The 13,526-nt window shown below is 51.4% G+C and overlaps 2 protein-coding genes across 2 annotated transcripts in view; one reads left to right on the top strand and one right to left on the bottom strand.

Moving 5' to 3' along the window:
* DPCD (deleted in primary ciliary dyskinesia homolog (mouse)) overlaps positions 1 to 384 on the top strand; it is a 45,461-nt gene extending 45,077 nt beyond the window's left edge. Inside the window, exon 7 of the mRNA XM_062214818.1 lies at positions 343 to 384. Coding sequence (XP_062070802.1) covers positions 343 to 369 — 27 coding nt within the window. The 3' untranslated portion in view covers positions 370 to 384. The remainder of the gene's footprint in view (positions 1 to 342) is intronic.
* The window catches only part of FBXW4 (F-box and WD repeat domain containing 4), a 92,216-nt gene that overhangs the window by 16,523 nt on the left and 62,167 nt on the right, over positions 1 to 13,526 (bottom strand). The window lies entirely within an intron of this gene.

Below are 13,526 nucleotides of genomic sequence, written 5' to 3'. Positions count from 1 at the left end.
GGTCGAAAACAGTCTGTCACCCAGGATCCCTGGGCAGGGCTGTGCCATGTCCCTACAGGTGTCGCGTGAGAAGGGAGACTGGGCACGCTGATGACGTCAGCCAAGGGGGGCTGCTGCCCAGCTGCTTTGCCCAGCACCTGTGGCGCTCTGCTCCCACAGTGGTCAGCAGGAGCTGGATTTCCACAGGAAAGGCTCTGAGGAAGCCAGTGGGTTTGGCTGGGTGGAGCTGACTGCCAGTTGCTGTCCAGGGAGCAGAGGGCAGGCACTGGCCAAGTCACTGGTCTGCACTGGCCAAGTCACTGGTTTGCAAGCACAATTATAACGGAGGTATCTGCTTTTCAGCCCCAGGCTGCCAACAAGGCCATTTGAGCGACCTGGGGCTCTCCTCAAGCCTAGACCTTCCAGGGACCTGCTCCTGGCCTGTTACATTGCCCGGTCACTCTTGCCACAGCACAAGCGACTCCCAGCCTGGGAAGCAGCCACAGGATACTGAAGAACCAAATGACAAAGTCAGGAGGTGCAGCCTTCACCTCCCTGGACATTCTTCTCTTTAGGGTAATCCATTAATAACTAGGAAAGCCAATTACCTGGGCTGGAAACATAATAGACACTTGGAAACCATTCAGGCGGGCAAGTGGGCTCTCCAGACTTTTGAGGGGTGGGGGCCAGGTGAAGGGCGCCAGCACAGGCACAGCCGCCTCTTGAGGAGGCCTCTGACTGGTCCCAGGCCTAAATCAATAGAGAGAGGGCGGGAGGAACCTGGAACTTTAATCCCTGCCACTCCCACAGCTCTGACCTCCCAGCAGGTGGGGCAGGGGTGGGTTGGGCTGGGGGCTGCAAACTCTCTTGCTAGGGACTTCTGGCGTCCTCTCTTCAGTCCACCCACCCCTGGCCCTGACACCAGGACAAGTGTCCCTCACCTCCGACCTCATGAGAGCCTTTCTTCATTGCTGGACACGACACCCTGAAACTTCTATTTCCACAACCTGCCTTATTTGCTTGCCTAACCACTGCACAAGAGGAAAGGGAAGGGAAGGGGGAGGATCTTCCTGGCACTTTCGCAGACCTGAGAATTTAATCACATTTAACACTCAGTTTAAAAAAAAATCCAGGGCCTGGCGCTGAGCTTCCACCTGCAGCGTTGGCATCCCATATGGGCACCAGTTTGTGTCCTGGCTGCTCATCTTCTGATCCAGCTCCCTGCTAAGGGCCTGGGAAAGCAGTGGAAGATGGCCCAAGTGTTTGGGCCTTTGCACCCACATAGAAGATCTGGAAGAAGTGCTTGGCTCCTGGCTTTGGCCTGGCCCACCCTGGCCATTGTGGCCATTTGGGGAGTGAACCAGCAGATAGAAGATCTCTGTCTCTCCCTCTCTCTATCTGTAGCTCTTCCTCTCAATTAAATAAATAAATGTTAAAAAAAAAAAAATCCATCTGAGCAACAGTCAAGCAGAACTGAGCCAGGTCCTATTGGGGGAACACTCATCAGGATTCACACCCAAACCACAGGCCTACCCAGGGCTCATAGGGGGTGGACTGGCTTCACCACCACCCGTAACTTCTCTGTCTCCTCCCCACTCCCCCATTCCCACGGTCACTGGGAAAAATGAGGCAAAAACCGCGGACCAGCCACCTTCCAAGTCAGAAGATTTTAAAAGGCACGTCCAAGTACGGTGTCCCCAGAGAGTACAGCCAACACGTGGAGCGGGGGAAGGCAAGAATTCCCCGCTCTGGAACACCCACAGGTTGCACCATATCCCACAATGAGTCCATGAGGCAGAAAGAACAGAACGCCACAGCCAAAGCTTCTGTGAACTGACTCCAAGTGCTGCAGCTGCACCCTGGACCTGTTGCCTACACACCCAGAGTCCTTTCTTGGGAAACACCAGATGACGTGCTTTGAAAAGGAGCCAGTGGGGTACGATTTGCGCACCACGCACACTGCACTGCCCTCAGTGCACCAACCTCTGTGGCAGCTGCACTGGAACCTCGCACTCTGCTCCTGATCTGCTCTGAGAGCGTCAGCCTGCGTCCTCCAGGCCCTCTCCCCTCACGACGGGGCCCCAGCTCAGCAGCTCGCAGGTCAACTACATGAAAACAGGTACCAGTCCTGCTCTGCTGGCTCTTCCAAAGGCACTACTCAGAGTCTCCCCGTTACAAGGCTTCTGCTAGAACCTCCATTCAGAGTTGGAAATGACTCAGTTCCAACTCCCACCTCAGTGACGGCCCAGGGTCAAAGATGCCAAACCTGCAGGGAACAGGCAGAGGGAGGAGCTGGTGTCCCCAGGTAGGCTGGCCACCCTTCCTTTGAGTCTCTACCATGCTTGTGCACCAAACATATGCTTTCTCTTCCTTTGCCGTCATATACTCCAGTGCCTACACAGTGCCCAGCCCAGAGCAAGAATGGAAGGAAAGGGCCTTCCCGAGCCCACAGCCAACATGGCCCGGGAAGCCGGTCATGGCCTGGGAAGCTGGTCCCCTCAGCTGCTTTTCTCTTTTTTTGACTTAAAAAGAATTATTGATTTATTTTCACATATTTGAAAGACAGAGACAGACACAGACAGGGATCTTTCACCCACTGGTTCATTGCTCTAAAGGCCCACAACAGCCAGGGCTGGGCCAGGCTGAAGCCAGGAGCGAGGGGCTCCACCAGGTCTCCCATGTGAATGGCAGGGACCCTAGTACTCAAGTCATCACCTGTAGTCCCCGAGGGTGTGGCTTAACAGGAAGGTGGAACAGAAGTGGAGCTGGGACTCAAACCCAGGTGCTCTGGTGTGGGACGTGGGTGTCCCAAGCGGCACCTGAACTGCTGCACCAAAGGCCCCTCTGCGTCTTAAAAGTACAATTCCCAAATCACCAAAGGTCCAAACCTCAGGGAAGCGTACGCAAGCGTGTATTGCTGGGAAAAGAGAAGCACACCGTGACCAGATAAGAGATCAACAGTCCCTAAAAATTACTGTCAAAATACGCACGTGCGCGCGCACTCCATCCAGTGGCTCCGGCAGTCTGAAGGCCCCGTGTTCTGTCAGCTCTGTTCTCTCTGAATCAGAAAGCCAGCCTCCTACGATTTCTCACCCTGGCCCAGACATTGCCCCTATCTTCAGCCCACCTTACTTGCCCCTGGCACCAGCTCAGGTAAGCCTGGCATCACAGAGACCATCACCAGGCCCGAGGAGCAGAAAGAGGAGCCCTCACACCAGAAGGTTTAGGGCGCCATACCTAAGTTGAAGAGTAGAAAGTAACAAGATATAGAAAACAGGGATCAGCCGGCGTACCAGGCTGAAAGGCAGGAAGGTGTGGCCTGCCCAGGCCCAGTTCACACACTGGTAGCTCACTGAGGGAGCACTCGCCCATCAAGTCCTCACAACACCAGGCAGTGGGCACCACGCTCCCCATTTCACAGATGGGCAAACTGAGGCTCAGAGAAGCAGTGCCAGTTGCTCTGGCTCACACAGGCACAAGCAGCAGGACTGGAATCGGAGCGCAGTCAGCCCCGGCTGCGAGAGCGAGTCCTGCTGTGCCCCTAGCACTGGGTATAATGTCTGACACATCCTAAACTCAGACGCTTACTGAATGAACGAACGAATGAATGGACAATGAAGAAACGACCCCACCTGGAGGAAGCAAGCAGCAAGTGAGCGGCTCAAGGCGGGGCCGCAGGCGGGGCGTGCTCAGCAGCTGTGCCCCGTGGCTGGCCTGGAGCCGCCCAGCTGGCCCAGGTCCCAGCAGCTTCAGAGCCCAGGCTGACACACTTTGGCAAGGGAGGCCACCAGAGCTGTCACATCATTCACCAACATGCCCATCAAGTGTATTCAGTTCTCTTCAACCCGCATTGGCATTTTAATTACTGTTGGGTAAACTAATTTGTACAAATGAAGGCCAGGCTGCCTAATAGAATATGCAAGCTCTCTGACCTCTGACAGGCACTGACACGAGATACAAAGGCGGCCGAGGAAGGCTTTTTATCTGAGCCTTATTACTCTCTATTACTCCAATTAGTCAGGCTCCAGTGCTCCTAATTGGAGGAAAAATTGCAATTAAATCAATTTTTGATGGGCTGCAAGTGGGCTCCCGAACCGCCCTGCTTGTGAAACACTGATATTATAGCAGCAAAGGTCACAGGCCTCCTCGGCACCTGGGCGCCCCCGCCCCGATTTCCCTTGGCCCCCTCCTTAAATACCTCAAGAAAAATCCCTGCCCCTCCATGGGCTGGGCCACAAGGGTGGGAAGGAGGGAGTCATTAGGACATGTCAGGTCTCATTGCTGCTGCCGCCATCTGCTGCCTCTGCCGCTGACATCATTATAGCGGGTCCGTCCCCAAGCATGAATACAGTGCGAAGGTCACACAAACTCGCTTGGCGAGGGGAAGCCCGGAGTGGGCGCTGCGGTGGCAGCGCCGGCAGGGAGGGGCCGGTGGAGCGGGAACCGGAGGTCAACAGAAGTCAGCGAGGGGAACCGCGCAGGCAGGGGCAGGCGCACGCGTGAGGCGGCCGCTTCCAAAGATGCAGCCGCCGGGCACCCTGGGCCACCAAGGGGGTCGGCAAACAGATGTGTTGGGGAAAGGGGATAAAGACAAAGAAATCTGGCGCTCTCTGCAGCAAACAGCCCCCTTGCAGCTGGGGAGACCTCCATCTGTATGCCGCACTCAGATAGAAGGCCGCGAGTCACACCTGTGATGGGGGACAGAGCGCGCTGTTGGCGGCTGCTGTCCACAGTGCGTCATCTAGAAAGGGGGGCAGTCCCTGGAACCGAAGCGGTAAGACCAGGGAGAAGAAAGGAAATGCAACTCTGTCAATCAAGCTAGGGACGAGACCGAGAGGCCCATCTCAAGCTTGGATGAATACAGTTCAAGGCAGGTAAGAAGCTGCATCTCACACAGCACCAGGCAGAGCACCGCCCCTGAGAGACGGTGCAGATAAAAATAGAAATGCAAACCACGCTGACTGAATGACAGCGGGCTAGCTGGGGAAGGCGGATACATCTCGCCTTCAAGGGGCAAAAGCATTCAACAAATGGCAGTCCATCTACTCAATGGAATACTACACAGCCATTGAAAATCCTGTTCCCCAAGAACATGGGCAAGATGCTCAGATGCACTATGATAAGGGGAGAAAACAGGATCCAGACACCTTTACTTTAAGTGTTAAAAAGCAGCCTGTGAGTAGAAAAGCACAGAGAAAACATACTAAAATGCTAAAAGTGATTGTTTGGGCAGGAGAGCCAGAATTCTTCCTTCCAAATTTTCTTACTTTCTACATCTTCCTAATGAAGATTTGAGACAGGGGAAAAAGACAAAGAAATCTTGTTCTTTTTAAAGGGAAAAGCATTGTTTACATTTCATAAGAGAAAACAAGATAATGAGACACCCCTGTCCACGACTCCCGGCCAAGAGCAGGTAGACCTGACAGCAGTGGTGACCCTGGCACATCCAGGGTTGAAGGGCTGAGACTGACTCGTCGCTCCAGGGCAAGTCAGGGAGAGAGATCACAGGGGGCTGCTCCAGGGGCCGCGGCTTCCAGCTTGGCGCTGGCCAGCCGGCAGCGAGGCTGACTCCAAGTGGCAGAGGTTGGAATGGCTTTCCTAGTTACTTACACACTCACACACGTGCACACACCCCCCAAGCCTCTCTCAGCCCAAGCACACCTGCACAGGAGGGCACAAGTGGCACGGAGAAGGTCAGGCTCTGGCCAGAACGTCCAGAGGCTGGAGCTCCTTCTCACTCCTTTCCACTATAACTGCAACACACATGGCGGAGCAGTCCCACCGCCAGGAAAGCCTACAGAGAAACACCAGACTCCGAAGCTGTGAAGTTAAAGGAGACAGAACTAACCTACAAACAACAAAACACAACAGAAGACAGCATCAATAGCTTGGAAGGAATTACCATATGCAGGTATAAAAACAACCAAAAGCCTGATGTCCAGAATATACAAAGAAATCCTATAAATCACAAAGAAAACAGGAAATGAGCAAAAATTTGAAGAAGCAACTTATAGGAGAAACACAATGGTTAAAAACATGAAATCACATGAAACTTCCAAGAACCAAATAACTGTTAATTAGAAAAACAACAAAAGTGATTAAAACACGTAGTATTGCTGTGCGCCAGGTGCTGGTCTAAGTACTTTCCATGGATTAGTCCATTTAACCCCCAAAATATATTTCCCACACATTTGACAACAGTTTTCTAGGTACAATAATGGTATTGTAATTACGTTTTTTAAAGACTTATTTTACTTTGGGGGCTGGTGCTGTGGTGCAGAGGGTTAAGGCCCTGGCCTACAGCATCGGCATCCCACATGGGCGCCAATTTGAGTCCCGGCTGCTCCACTTCTGATCCAGCTCTCTGCTATGGCCTGGGAAAGCAGTAGAAGATGGCCCAAGTCTTTGGTCCCCTGCACCCACGTGGGAGACCTGCAAGAAGCTCCTGGCTTCGGATCCGCTAGCTCTGGCCAGTGCGGTCATCTGGGGTGAACCAGCGGATGAAGACCTCTCTCTGGCTCTACCTCTCTTTCAAATAAATAAAATAAACCTTTTTTTTTTTTAAAGACATTTTATTTGAAAGTCATAGAGAGAGAGAGAGAGAGAGAGACAGAGAGGGAAGGAGGGAGGGAGGGAGGGAGGGAGGGAGGGAGAGGGAGACAGACAGACAGACACAGAGACCTTCCATCCACTGGTTCACTCCCCAGATGGCCTCCACAGCCAGTGTTGGACCAGGCTGAAGTCAGGAGCTTCATCCAGGTCTCCCATATGGTTGGCAGGGGTTCAAACATTTGGGCCATCTTCTGCTGCTTTTCCCAGGCACATCAGTAGGTAGCATCTGGGACACAAATCAGTGCCCGTATGGGAGGCTGGCATTGCAGGCAGTGGCTTTACCTGTTACACCACAATGTCTGCCCCGTGATTGCATTTTTAAAGCACCATGTCTTTTTTTTTTTTTTTTTTTTTTTGACAGGCAGAGTTGTTAGTGAGAGAGAGAGAGAGGCAGAGAGTTATAGACAGTGAGAAAGAGAAGCAGAGAGAAAGGTCTTCCTTCTGTTGGTTCACTTCCCTAATGGCCACCATGGCAGGCGCTGCGCCGATCCGAAGCCAGGACCCAGGTGCTTCCTCCTGGTCTCCCATGCGGGTGCAGGGCCCAAGCACTTGGGCCATCCTCCACTGCCCTCCCGGGCCACAGCAGAGAGCTGGACTGGAAGAGGAGCAACCGGGACTAGCATCCGGTGCCCCAACCGGGATTAGAACCTGGGGTACCAGCGCCACAGGCAGAGGATTAGCCAAGTGAGCCACGGCGCCGGCCAAGCACCATGTCTTTTAAAGAACATACCAAAATATGTGTGGATGAAAGTGTATGTCTGATATTTGCTATAAAATACTTACGGAAGGGGAAAGTTTATAAGGGATGTTGATGAAGATCAGACAGGAGTTGATAATTATTCTCCTTTTCTGTAATCTTGACATTTTCCACAATAAAGTTTTTCAAAAGTCACTCTGAGGCGTGTACTATCAATATTATCCCTCTTTTACAGATGAGAACATTGAGGAACAGAGAGGTTAAGGAATTCCATCAACGTCACACAGCTAGCAGGAGGGGCTCATGATCTGACCAGATCCAGTCGGGCTGCAAAGTCCATCATCTTGATCACTATTCTATATTCATATTTTTACCCAACAGAGTGGCAAAATTTTTCAAAAGCCTGATGTTACCCAGTAGTGAGAAGGGTAAGAGGTGTCAGATAATTGTGCATATGGTTTTTGAGTACCTCCTCTGACGCAGTCCGATTGGAGGGCAATCAAGAAGCATCTAAAATTGTGACACTCACCCCCACCCCTGAATCCAGCTTGACCTTCCTAAATATCTTTCCTAGAAAAACACGTGACCACATGCACAAGTCCGGATGCATGTGCGCACATGCAAGTGCGAATGCTTCCTGAAGGACAGTTTACAAAAGCAAAGCCCTGCAGCGTGGCGTGCCCACTGCCGGGAGAGTGGGTAGAGGCAGGACGCACCCCTAGATCACTGTGGAGCTGAGTGTTGATGCAGAGGGCCCCGAGCCACGGGGGGGACAAGGCATTCATGCTGCAGGACACACACCCAACGGGAGCCTAAACCAAAGCAAACCATATTGTGAAATCATAGGATGTCTGCTATTTGCTGCAAATGAAGACAGTCGGAGTGACACAGATCAGAATTCCTACCAACAAGGAGTAGGGGATGGGTAACTGAAGGGGATTTGTACTTTATGGTCTATGTATTTTAACTTGTTTTGAACTTTTTATAATTAAAACATTTCTATATTACTTATGAAAAATATAAAGAGAAGTTAAAAGGAAGATGGTTATCAAAATAGTCACTCTGAAGCTGTCTGAAATATAGGTCACCTATTGGTGGCAAACTGAATTAAAAATGATTCTCGGGGCAGGTGTTTTGGCACAGAGGGTTGAGCCACCATCTGAGAAGCCCGCATCCCATACTGGAGTGCCTGGAACCCAGTCCCACCTCTCTTTCCAATCCAGCGGCCTGCCAATGCACCCTAGAGGCAGCGGGTGATGGCCCAAGTGCTTGGATCCCTGCACCCATGTGGGAGGCTCGGATGGAGTTCTGGCTCCTGGCTTCTGTGTGGCTCAGCCTCAGCTGGGAGTGAGCCAGCAGATGGAAGAGTTCCCTCTGTCTCTATGTTATTCTGCCTTTCAAATAAATAAAAATGACTGAATAAAAAAAAATACAAGTGAGAAAGGAATTTGTAAAAATATAGCTAACTGATTCTGAATACTGCACTAACCACTTGAGCTGTTTGCTCCATGTAGGACCTGACCCCTCACCTGGCTGGTTTCTGAGTGATAAACGTGAGAATAGCTGCCTCCGAGAACCCCCAGTTTCACTGCCACTCCGACGTCGCTACCCTTGATCTGTTCCAGAATCTTGCTGTTGTAAAGAGGCAAACAGGACAGTTCTTCCAACAGGTGAAGCCCATAGAAGGCTAAGCCTAGGGCAAACCCTGTAACAGTGCCCTACTCATACCTGTGTTCAAATAACTGCTGTTGCTGCAGATGGCCAAGCCTAAAGCACAAAACTACATTTCCAACACACACACACACACACACACTTTTCTCATTTTAGGCTGTCCATCTGGGCATCGATGGTAGTGGTCAGCCCTAAGGCCTAAGCCATCAGGCTGCTACCAGCCTTGCCTGGGGAGGCTGAGGCCACACAAGCTCTGGTGTTTGCTCAGGTTTGTGGATAAGGGCACAGCACAGGAGGTGGCAAGAACCATGAGGGTCAACAGTGGCTCCACAAACAAACCAAGAGGACAGCAGAGCCCAACTAGAGAGCTGCTCAGATAAGCCAGACACAAACTCAAGTTTATTTTAAAATTTGATTCTTTCTAAACACACCCAAATTTAAGAAGTACAGAGGACTCGGAGACTCAGGCTTGGCCCTGATTTAGTTACGAGCAGCAAGTCTCTGTAAGAGCCACAGAGGAGAGAGATGAGGACAGGTATGAGAGCAACGTGTGAGATCTTTGATCACAGGCCTGACAGCCCTGACCCAGCCTCACATCTAGGCAGAGCCAGCAGAGTGCCCTAGAAATTCGCATTCTCCGCGTTTGCTAAGCACCAACCCTGGGGCCCTCTCACAGGGCAAGCATCAACGCCCAATCAAGACTTTCTACAGGATGTTCTCTCGGAGGGGACAAGGGGCCAGGGGTCATCCGCACTGCTCCTCACATGAGTATGCGGCTTGCCTCATGCAGCAGCCTCACAACCATGGCAGGGCTTTTAGTAAGAGGCCCTGAGGAACAACCAGTGAAAGAGAGACCTCTGGTGACACCCGGCAAGCTGAAAAAGGGAAGACAGGGGGAAGGTGTTGACCGTGGGTTCACCACCACCTTCTGCATCCTTGAACTGCTCCCCTTCCATCAAGACAGATGGAGCAGGGGTAGGGGTAGGGGTAGGGGTAGGGGCAAGGCTCTATATTCCTCACCCTGGTCTGACTGCTGCAGTACTTTCCAGCACCACCCTGAAGGCTATGAGACTGATAGGCCGACAGGGCCTGCTGTTCATCAAGAATATTACACAGCACGGCTGAAGTAATAGGATCCAGGGCCAGTGTTGTGTTGCAGGAGGTTAAGCCACTGCCTGCAACCTTGGTATCCCATATCAGAGTGCAGGTTCAAGTCCCAGTTGCTCCACTTCTGATCCAGCTCCCTGCTAATGTGTCTGGGAAAACAGCAGAAGATGGCCCAAGTACTTGGGTTCCTGCCACCCATGGGGCAGGCCTGGATAGAGTTCCTGTCTCCTGGCTTCAGCCTGGTCAAGCCCTAGCCATTACAACCATTTGGGAGAGTGAACCAGCAGATGAAAGATCTCTTTATCTCACTCTCTCTGTCATGCTGCCTCTCAAACAAACAAAAATAAATCCTAAAAAAAAAAAAAAAAAAAGTAGGCTCTATGACAATAAGACATCATATCTACGTACACAGTAGGCAAAGCCTACTTCTCAAGAAAGAAGTGCTACATCCGAGGAGTGCTACCCTGGCGCAGAAGTGCCATCAGCAGGCCCTGGTATGTGAATCCAGTCATCCTCTCTCCCCAGAGTCCTTTCGCCACCCACATAGACTGATGCTTATGTTATGGGGGAAGTGCAAAACTCCTAAGGCCTGAGACAGAGAAATCCTGTTCTGCAAGACTCCCATTACATGGCTTTTCAGGAAGGTAACTTTAATCTTGAACTTTGTGCCTCCAAAAAGATTTCCTGTCCTCTTGACAAACAACACTAAGAAGGGAAGAGGTAGGAGTCCCTGTCGTCTGTCCTGTTCTAGGAGGTAAGCGGTACTCCTGGAGTCTAATTCCAAATCATGCAGTCTGCTAGTCATTTTCCTCTGGAGGCCACCTGGCAAGGTCAGGCCTGTGCTGTCCCAGCATTTGGTTCCAGACTCTCTCTGCTTGGAGAGGTTGCTGGGCCACTGCTCATTCATCCAGCCTCATGTGCCTACAGCCAGACTCGCTCCCTGTGTATATCACATTGGGAAATGGCAGGTTTTTCGGTGCCATCAACAGCTTACAGAGGAGGCTTTCCAATAATGAAGTGAGAGGGGGCCGGTTAAAAGCTGTAGACTCTTTGTCTGCAAGCTGGTTGCCAGGGTCTCTGAGCTCAGTCCCCTTCACATAGACACTTGGGGACTAGGCATCACAGAGTACTTAGCCCTGGATGAAAACAGTAGCCACCTGTTGTTCCATATGCCCTAACCTCTCCTTCCGTATGTGTGATTCCTGAGGGAGCGGCCGTGTTCTTACAGGACTCCCCTCTCTTGGCTTCAGTTGACCAAGGGGTAGACAGAGGACCCAAGTGGACCAGTAAGTCTTTGCACAGGGAGCCTTGGCAGCCAGTCACTTTCTATGACTTAGCGATGAGCTGCCCAATGCAGGAGCTCTTGGGAGCCTGGAGGAATACGCTGGTCTACCAGGAGGAAGGCAGGCATGGACATCCAGGGAAACAGGGAGAGGCCCAGAGGGACTAAGTCCTGGCACCACCGAGACCTACTGCACTTGAGCTCATCCAGCTTTTCCCTCAGATCTCGTGGGCTGTTTTCACTTAGTCCCAGTCTTGTTCATTTGAATCTGTTTTCTGTCACTTACAACCAGCTTGTCCTGACTACTAGAGAGTCTCTGTTCAGCAGCTGCCAGGCTTCTCTCCCAACTGGATGCCCTCACAGAGAGATGAGTCAAGGGCCTTGCCAGGCATCCACTGGACACCCAGAGGCCTGACGGGGAACAGACTCCTCAACCATGAAATCAACAGCCGGTGGGTCTGCTAGGAGAGCAAATGGAACACAGACGCTGAAGCTGGCCTGGAACACAGAGATGAGGTGCTCCCTTGTCCTGAGGCCCAAAAAGAGTGCCAGGTGAACCCACCAGCCCTCCTAACAGGGGTTCAGAGATGGTCTGGACAGAGCAGACAGCAGCTGAAGGGTGCAGCAGTTCCCACAGGACAAGCCTCGGTCTTCAGAGGTTCAGGCCCTGGCTCCCTCTTCTGGGCTACTGAGGCTGAACCCCAAAGCTAAGATAGCACACAGTCTGGGTCACTCTCAGTGTTCTGCTTCCGTGACCGCTGTGGCAGGCATCTGAGAGACAGATAATTTAGAGATCCTTTCCACAGATTCATCTGACTTGAGTTGAAGGTCATGCACAGAATAATGAAGATAATGATGGGAAATATAGGGGCTAATTTTCCTATCTCCTCTCCTTGAATATTTTTCAAAATTTTTTGAACTAAATGTACATAACAATTAAAACTAACTGACCATGATCTCTCTTTGTAACACTAAGCAACTCCTTTGTTGCAACTTCTTTTATCTCTTCCCTACTCTGACCTGGTATTAACGACCCAAAAACCTAGGGGAAAAAAATCAATCTGACTGTATGAGAAAACATGAATATTCTACTTCTCGATTCCACACACACACACACACACACACACGAGGAGCCAAGCAGAAAACTCCAACACCACACATTTCATTTAAAAAAGAAAAAAAAAAAAAAAAAAAAAACAAGAAATAAGACAAAACATATATACCTATAGGAGTCCCCCAAAACCTTTTTTTTTTTTTTTAATGAAGCTGGCCCCAGATCAGACAGACACTGGAAGCCATAAATCAGAAATTAAGTCTGAGGAGACCAAGGCACCTTCATGGAAGACTATTTTTGGAGGATAACAATCAGAAGGAATATCCACAGACCCAAATGGAGGCCCGTGTGCACGCTGTGGTGTACAAGCCTATGTATTCAGACACATTTAAAAACTGAAGCAAAGGCCAGCGCCGCGGCTCACTAGGCTAATCCTCCGCCTTGCGGCGCCGGCACTCCGGGTTCTAGTCCCGGTTGGGGCACCGATCCTGTCCCGGTTGCCCCTCTTCCAGACCAGCTCTCTGCTGTGGCCAGGGAGTGCAGTGGAGGATGGCCCAAGTGCTTGGGCCCTGCACCCCATGGGAGACCAGGAGAAGCACCTGGCTCCTGCCATCGGATCAGCACGGTGCACCGGCCGCAGCGCGCCTACCGCGGCGGCCATTGGAGGGTGAACCAACGGCAAAAGGAAGACCTTTCTCTCTGTCTCTCTCTCACTGTCCACTCTGCCTGTCAAAAAAAAAAAAAAAAAAAAAACTGAAGCAAAACAACCATTTGAGCTTCGGGTTGCACTGAAGAGCACGGCCTCACCGGCAGCCACTGCATGGAGCTGCCCCAGAGAACAGCCTCATCCTGATCCTCTCCAAGGTCCAGCGCCCTTCCACGACCTCCAGACTCCAACCAGCCCCTGCTTTCCCTAAAACTTCACCTCCACACTCCTGCCCGGGACTGTGTCAACAGCTCTCACCTCCCCACTGTCAACCTGTAGGAATCAAATTCTACCCACTAAGGTCCCTCAGTGGGCAAATAACTTGGCCTATTTGGTTTCTGGAAAAAGTCTACCCCTCGATGTTTAATTTCATCTCTTTGGAACATTGGAATAAAGGCCAAACACATCATGAGCCCCA

Source organism: Lepus europaeus, chromosome 17, assembly GCF_033115175.1.
Source record: "Lepus europaeus isolate LE1 chromosome 17, mLepTim1.pri, whole genome shotgun sequence".
NCBI lineage: Eukaryota > Metazoa > Chordata > Mammalia > Lagomorpha > Leporidae > Lepus > Lepus europaeus.
The sequence above is the reverse complement of the archived record's forward strand: the minus strand, read 5'-3'. Positions and strand labels throughout refer to the sequence as shown.